Genomic DNA, 8,677 nt, shown 5'->3' with positions numbered 1-8,677 from the left:
AGGACAGTCTATGAGAGTGTAAGGAAAGATGACTTATAATACTAAGGATTGTCTTCAAGTGTGAAAGCTTAGAAAGGGACTGCAAAGAGTCGGATATCAAGAAGATTCAAGCAGATTTACATTAAATGAGGAGTTACTGAGCTATATCAAGTGCCAGTCTAAAGCAATCTAAATTGCAGAGAGAAGCAGACTCATTAAATCAGAATTGTGACAGTAAATGCAAGAGATGGGAAGATGTTAATAATCGGATGCTCTTGGAAGCATAACACAATTCAGCCTAAAATGCAGTGAACAAGGATGTAAGATAATAACTGAGCTGGGTAAATAGAGATCAGATCAAATTTAAGAAAGTGTTGATGAGTTAATCTAAAAGCAGAAACACAATATACACATTTAATCTGAAGTTGCAGATAACAACAAAATAATAACTGAGTCAATTACACTAGATATGGAAGCATAATGTGTCAGAACTTAAGAACAAATTGCAGGTCAGAGACAAGTATACCAGCCAGTTAAAGAACACTAATGGAATAGGCTATAAGACAAAAATTGATTCAGAGGTTGTCAGAGTGAAAAAAGAAGAAAAAAGGAGAAACCAGATTTCTATTTCATAAAGAAGTAGAGCAATCAATTGTGACAAGCATCAAAAACAGTCGATATCAAGCTTAAAAGTAGAGAACAAAAAGAAGTAAGGAAGACAAACCAATTGATAGACAATAAGATAGTCTAGTAAATAGTATGTCACAATTTATAAGAGGCCAAATTAGCAAAGAGATGAATGTAAATTTTAGGGCAAAAGACAATGCAGTTTCAATCAGAAGACCTAAAAGAAGGGAGAGTCTACATAATTAGTAACCAGAAGGTGTTATAACACAGGTGCAGTCTAAATTATCAACCAGGTTAGACTATAATTTAGGGGGAAATATTGAATATATAATGAATACTTTCTTAGCATTGGAAGATATCAAAATCATTAAATACGTAGAATACTACAGATTTTAACATAAAAAATAAAATGGTTTAATATTTTTTCAAGTTGTAGATAGACTACTATTTTGAAAATCAATCATGTTTAAAGGCAGTCGTTCAATAAAAAGGAAAAATCAAGCGTAAAGGCCAATTTTAAAATCTAATATAGATAACACCTATTACGTAGTAAAATACTCTTTTATTTAATGTCGAGGGAATATCATTTTTGATATTAATAATTGTCCTTGAACAAAGTACAATAACAACGAACATAAAATTGTACCAAGTATGACACATTATAATCAAGTGAAAACAATTCAAGATTCTAAACAAACAAATAAGAAAGAAGGAATCAGATTGAACAGAAATCTAAGTCGATTGATCAAGCATCATCTAGCATATTTTCACAGCTTTCCATCTGACATCCGAGTGATAGCTTTCTCAAACTGGCTCCATCTTTGTTCTAATGTTCCAGTATATCCGACCGACATTCTAATCAACCCTGGAGATATCCCCGCCAATTCTTTCTCCTCGTTATTCAGCTCACTACTAGTACTGCTCGAAGAACACGACATAAGTGTTTCATAATAACCCAAACTCACTGCCATCAAACCAAACTGAGTACAATTTTGCAACTGATTCATTAAACGATTTGCTCGATCCTCGGTTTCCATGTCCAAGCAAAGAATTCCACCAAATCCATAGTCTGGGTTGGCTATTGATTTCAAAAGTTTGTGATCAGGGTGTTCTTCAAGCCCCGGGTATATGACTTTCAAGCCCATTTTCTTCATTCTTGTTGCATATGTTAAGGCTCTATGACAATGAGCTTTCATTCTTAAGCTCAAGTGAGGGATCCTTTCCGACAGCTCAAATGCAACTTTAGCATTCATTGTGGGTCCCAATAACATCAATGCCCCTTGATGAAGATCCATCATAGAGTTCACTACACTTGCCGGCCCACATATCGCACCTGCGTTGTTAAATTATGAATAAAAAAATGTTTTTGAGGAAAAAAATCCAATTAACTGAAAGAAAAAAATAATAATAAAGATAATCCTTGAATAACAGATATAAAAAACATTTTGGTGTAAGAAATAAAGAGTGACATACCTGCGATGATATCGGCTCCCCCGCTGATATATTTGGAAATACTATGAACAACAACATCAGCACCAAGTCGAGCCGGAGACAAAACCATAGGTGCAAAAGTATTATCAACAACAACCATAACACCATTATCATGAGCTATCCTACAAAGCTCAGACACATTAGCAACATCCAAAGTTGGGTTAGAAATTGATTCAAAATACAACACTTTCGTCTTCCCTTCCACGATCGCATTTCTAACACTCCCCAAATCCTTGACATCAACAAAGGTAGTTGTGATATTACAAACTCTAGGCAGAAAATGTGTTAACAAAGCATGCGTACCACCATATAAGCATTGAGAAGCAACAACATGTCCACCACTGGAACATAGCTGCATCAAAACAGACGATATAGCTGACATACCACTTGAAGTACAATAAGCAGCTTCCGTACCTTCCATTGCTGCCATCGAACGGCTAAGATTCAAAACTGTCGGATTAAAATGTCGGCTATAAATGAAAAAATCCCGATCAGCTCCTAATTCACCATTGAACATTTTTCTCATAGTGTCAGGTTCCATCACTGTAAACGTTGCCGACGCTTCAATTGACATGTTTACCCCTCCATGCTCACCGAACTCGTGCCTTGCGTTTGCTAACGCCGACGCTGGATCAATCCGATCACCACCGTCCTTAAACAATAGGGATGCTTTCTTCGACGTGATAAAGGTTTGTTTATCGGCATCTTTTGATCTTTTCTTGCTAACGGGATGAGCAACAACTTTGACACTGTTTTCTACCTCTGCCATGGATGAAATATAAAAACTTGATTAAAGCGGCTTAGGTTTTGAAGAAACAAAGGGAAGGCAAAGGGAAAATTGTTTAGTATGGTAATGAAGATGTATGGCGTACTATATATATATATATAGAGAGAGAGAGAGAGAGTAATTAATAGGAACATACGTTTCAACATAGAATTAGATTATATAGATACATCGTATGTAGACATATATGGTATATACGAGAGCATAACGAGTTTGGGATTGTGATTCACGGGTGTAAATCGGGAAATAAAGAGAGAGAGATTCTGGATTGAAAGTTTCACGGAGTGGAATGCAAACCCATGCTTGCGTATAGGTACACGTTGTTCATGGGCGCGCGGGAAGATGAGAGCCAAAATTGCATGTCATCATCTACGTGTACCAAACACTTTTGTCCTTGATGTCCCTTGATAGGTGGAGAATTTGTACACCATCTTTGGGGCTACGTGTATATGGTGTCCTTGACATTTCCACGCGTGTACTTGGTGCAATTTCATGCGTTAGATGCGGACCAATTGGGGAGAATTCCAACTCGACACGAAGTTGGAATGAAAACAACTACTTTTCTCAAGTCTCTGCTTTCTGGTAACAAATCACGTGTGTGATACGTGAACACTTTTTATCGTCATCTCATGCTCACGTCCACGTGTATATGATAACAATGTTAAGCAGGACGACGTGTTCCATAAGTGGTGGAATCCTTATCCCAGGTCAGTGTCATTTGCTTAGTTCCAAAGTGTGTTCAGGTCATACCCTTATCCAAGGTACTGATATTGTCTTCCATTGAGTATGGAGGATGGAGAAAGTGTACTTTCTTTTTACTTGTTTTGTTTGAATCTCATCTGAATCTAGTCATGTGATCACAATCAATCACCACAGTTGTACAGCCCAACTTTGCGAATGTGGTAAAATTCCGCATTATTGATTTTTCATCTAGAGACCACCTCGAAACATAGTGATGAAATAACTCTTTAAATCGAGCCCCATTTAGGATGCAGTATCATCTACGTATTGTTGAGGTGAGATAAGTTATTATAATCAAAGCCGCTTTGATTATAATAACAGGCAATTATTTTTTTTAAAGCAGGATCAACAAATTCCAAATTTATAAAATCTTCGATGTGATGTAGCGGCAGTGAGTATCCTATACAACAAATTCTAAATTTAAAGCAGGATCAACGAATCATGGGTCCATAGCTCAGTGGCAGAGCATTTGACTGCAGATCAAGAGGTCACCGGTTCGAACCTGGTTGGGCCCTTATTTTATTTTATTTTTTTTCGATGAGAAGTGAATCTGAGAAGTATTTATTTTTTATTTTATTTTTTTCGATGAGAAGTGAATCTGAGAAGTATTTATTTTTTTTCAATGAGAAGTGAATCTGAGAAGTAAGAGACGACTGTTGTGGTGAAAGAATTTAAAGAAGAACAAAAACGCCATGCCAATAAACCGGAGACCAAGGACGTTGGTGGCAGGCAACTCTGAAGTCTGAACTCATGCAAATTGAGTCACGAGCTAGGTGGACTACACATGCTAGTTTGAAGGCAGTCATGGGCTTAGCACGGAGGGGCTCACTTGTACCAGCTGAGAAGGAAGGAGGTGACTGGATTTCACCACCAAGGCACCGCACATGTGCAGATGAAGAAGAGAAAAATTAGGGGATCGAATCCTTCATCAGTTCGAGTCATGAGAGTCTACATTCCTTCTTGCTGCTTGCCGGAGATCGAGATGGGTCAGCAGAGATCGGTAGTACCATTCAGAATCAACCAAGAGAGGGAATAACTGAAGTTGTTGCTGGCCTGATTTGTGTGGATGATTAAGTGGTTTTGCAAAGGAATTCAACAACAACAAGAACAAGAAGATGATGCTGAGCTTTGGTGTCTTTGCGGCTCGAGTTCGGAGCTGAAATGGGTTCGATTTGGGACAGAATCACATGGAAGAAATGGGGTTTGCAGTCACTGATTCAGCTGCGGAACGAGATGATTTTAGGACAAATTCGTGAATGGGAAAGAGCAGAATTTGGGAATCTGTTGCTGTTGGGTTTGGCAATCAGGAGGAATGGCTTAATGTTGTGGTGATTCGGTTGAGTTTTGAGCTTGTATTGATGCCGGAAATCAGTGAAGAAGACGTTACTGCGGCCTGAGATTGATGGGTATTTACGAGAGCTGAACTGAGCTGGATTTCAGTTAAAAGAGGAAGCTGCTGTATTCGAATTTGGTGTATTGCTCTACAGGGAATGAATTGAAGTGTGTTTGTCGGAAGGAGTTAGGTCATTTCAGTGAACATGTAAACACAATGGCAGGGGATGTCATTGCAGAGTCTGTACAATGGGTGTTTACCCAAGGGGTTACTGGTGCTTTGTTCTCGACAGATAAAGAAGGTATTGTGAAGCCATGAATTCAGTTGAGAGAAGCTGTGGAAGACATGAGTTTTGTTGGGTGTTTGTGTGAACCAATAGCTCGTATTTGTGTTGGTGGATTGATTTACAGGTATTTGAACTGGAATTGTATGAAGTGGCTTAACCCGAAGGTGATTTGGTTGAGCTCGGGCGGGAAATACATGTGCTGCTACCATGGTTTCGTGGCTTCCTGCTAAGGGATATTACAGCTTGTTTAGATGATGTTTCAGCTGATAACCAGGGACTGAAGTTGAGTTGTTGCTGATGGAATTGTGGGTGTTTCTGGAAGTCTATAATGGAGGCTGTGAAGAGAGTATACTGTGTGTAGAAAAAGGAGATGGAATTTGTGTGCATCTGGATTTTACTGTGATCAGGGAACAACGAAGATACTGCAGGTGATGCTACTATGGACTGCCAAGACTGCAAGATGGTAAGGAGCTAATGAAGCTGTTGCAGGTAAGCCTAGGGCTGTGAAGTGAGCTGCAAGATGGTGAAGATCTGTTGATACACAGCTGAGATGAAGTATGGAACTGCAGAATGGGTTGTGGAGCAGCTGCAATGGAAGTGATGATCAAGATGGTTTAAAACAAATTGGTTATAAATGTTGAATGAATGAAATGAGCAGAAGCAATGGGTTGTTGTTGAAATGATGATTTCTGGTTGGATGGTTTTCGCAGAATCAAACAGGAGGTTTGAGCAAGGAGCTGGTAATTGTGTTGGTGTTGGTGCTGCAGCTTAGCTAGAGGGTACTGAAGCTGGTGGTTTGCAAGAAGTAGCAGATAGAAGTGTGTTGCTGTCCAGCTTAGTTGAGGCACGTGCACTTCTATAATTTGGAAAACTATTTAAGAGGAATCTCTATAGGTTCTATCTTTAATCTCTACTTCTACCTTTGTTCTAGGGTTTAGAAACATGGTTCTTCTCTTTATTCTTGTTATGAACTCCATGAATATGTGCTAGTTTTTATTATTGGTTATGGATTAATTGGATTTCACATAACATGGTTCTTTGATTCAATATATTAATTTTGTCTCATATTTATCGTTCATGATTCTCTGAAAATATAGTTGTATGATTGACGTATTACAACATGATTGATTGTTTGTTTTGTCAAGTTGCAAATTGGTAGAACTTGTAATCACATCTGTTGCTAGTTTAGGGTTAATCATCGAGCGATAATCCTTGAACACAAGTAGCATAAATATGGTTATAGCTTGTAGTGATGCATCCTTGTAATCATATGTGAACCATGACCTTTGTTCGAATTTTTTCCGCAATGTATTTCAATTGCATTGATTAGCCTAATTCATGAATCTTAATGCTCCATGGGAATTGAACTTGATTAGCGCAAGGCGCTAGGTTATTCTTTTGGTAGAATTCATACTTGCATCGTTTTACATGTATGTGTGACGAAATCAGGAAATTGCGGGATATTCTTTCGACTAGGTATCTTAGGGCTTTTGATAATGAGAGATTAAATATCAATTCTAATTATTACAAGAACATGTTTGTGATTGAAGATGAAATCCTTAACCAATACTTTCACATATTTCTGATTTGCTTGTTTATTTTACTTGTTTTACTTTTAGTTTACATAAAATAAGAAAACCCCCCAATTGTTATTTGAGAAACCGAAACAACTTGACAACCCAAGACCTCTCTGTGGGAACGATCCTTTCTTGCCCTTGCTATATTTTATATTTTGAGTAGTGAGAAAGTAATTTATTTTTGACGCATACGACATCGATCACAGTATAAGCTAAGGACCGGTATTCAACCTCTGTTGAACTCCTAGCAACTGTAGACTGCTTTTTAGATGACCAATAAATAAGACTGCCTCCAAAGAAGACACAAAAACCACTGGTAGATCTTCTATCACCAGGATTACCAGCCCAATCAAAATCAAGGTAAGATGATAAGGCAGTCAAACCTTGTTGTATAACAATACCAAAATGAAGAGTGTTATTTATATACCTAAGAATTCTTTTAGCAGCTACATGGTGAACAATGGTGGTATTACTCATGTTTTGGCAAACCTGATTTACTGCATAGCAGATTTCTGGCCTAGTCAAGTAACATATTGAAGAGCTCCAACAAGAGATCTATAATCAGAAGCATCAGCTAAAGGTTCACCCTCATATTTGCTCAATTTAGTATCAGCAATGGCTAGAGAAGAGCAAGGATTGACATCTAACATGTTGGTCTTCTTCAACATACTTGGTTTGAGAAAGATGCATAGTTGTGTCATTTTTTGATTTCTAGCCATAGAAAGTAATGAATTGGACCCAAATCTTTAACTGGAAAAGAAGCTGATAATTGAGAAATGACCTGATTGGAAGATGTAAGTGAGGATCCAGTGATGAGAATATCATCCACATAAACAAGGATGATAATGATAATAGAATCATGTTTCTAATTTTTCAAAATCTAATAAAATTTCAAATTTCTTTACTTTCACAATCGGTAGTTTCGTGATGTTGATTATCTACCGACTGTGATTGTAGCCCCAAATTCTAATTTTGTTTGATGTTGTTTTGTTGTAAGAAATTCAAAGGAAGCAGTATAGGCATAATCCTGGAACAGTAGCACTTAAAATGATATGAAATATCAAAAGAAAATCGGTTTTTGTTACTTAAGGCACTTTTTATTAGAATTTAAGTATGCTCATTTTTTTAGGTGTACATTTTGATTTTACTCGGTTGCTTCCAAAGTGTTTGTTTAAATTTTCAATGAAGTATTCGGTTCTTTTTTATTTTTTGTTTATGGTGTAGTTTTTGATTTTCAATTCTTAATTGCCTTAGACTTGAGTTCAGAGCACATATTAGAGTAATGTTAACAGTTGAAGTAAGTATGTACTGATTTTTATAATTTGACTTTAATTCTCCATCATATTAGAAGTGTTTCAAGAGTTATCTTCTTAAATTGGTTGCATATCGAAGGTAATACAGATTGCTTGATTACAAGAGCAAAATATTGGATGAATGCCGCCAAATGATGAAGCTCAATTGCTGCAAATGATCCTAGGATTAAAGATGGAGGTAATCTTTTTATCGTGTATGTCTCTTAGTTTTTGTTGTAATCTTCTTATTATGCTTATTGTAAAAAATGCTACTAAATTCTTTAGTCAAGGAAACATTCATGAGTTTTTGTTTGAGTAGCTTAGGAACCATTCTACCATCTCTGAAGCCCCTTCATTAGGGAATAATGTGCATGAGTTTTTTTTTTATGAGTTGTTTTGTTGGTTTGATAGCTTAAAATGTGGCACCAAAATTTTGAGCACTTTTTCTTGGAGCTAATCCATTCTTAATTTATTTGGAGTAGGGAGGATAACAACATACTTTCCATCTGGAGGAGGGTCATTTGTGACAATGGTTTTCCATGTCTATCTTGATTGGTGTAGTTTCTT

General features: G+C 37.1%; 1 protein-coding gene and 1 non-coding gene across 2 annotated transcripts; one reads left to right on the top strand and one right to left on the bottom strand.

Annotated features, from left to right (window-relative positions):
* Positions 1-1,178: 1,178 nt before the first annotated feature.
* LOC113338109 (methionine gamma-lyase-like) lies at positions 1,179-3,088 on the bottom strand. The gene is made up of 2 exons (XM_026583630.1): positions 2,080-3,088; positions 1,179-1,939 (listed from the first exon to the last, which is right to left on the bottom strand). The coding sequence occupies exons 1-2, from the start codon at positions 2,864-2,866 to the stop codon at positions 1,374-1,376; spliced, it is 1,353 nt and encodes a 450-aa protein (XP_026439415.1). The 5' UTR covers positions 2,867-3,088; the 3' UTR covers positions 1,179-1,373.
* Positions 3,089-4,065: 977 nt separating this feature from the next.
* TRNAC-GCA lies at positions 4,066-4,137 on the top strand. The gene has a single exon. It is a non-coding gene; the product is annotated as a tRNA-Cys (tRNA).
* Positions 4,138-8,677: the final 4,540 nt, after the last annotated feature.

The sequence above is a fragment of the Papaver somniferum genome, unplaced genomic scaffold (assembly GCF_003573695.1).
Source record: "Papaver somniferum cultivar HN1 unplaced genomic scaffold, ASM357369v1 unplaced-scaffold_18, whole genome shotgun sequence".
NCBI classification, from domain to species: Eukaryota; Viridiplantae; Streptophyta; class Magnoliopsida; order Ranunculales; family Papaveraceae; genus Papaver; species Papaver somniferum.
This window is presented reverse-complemented; position numbering and strand designations above follow the sequence as displayed.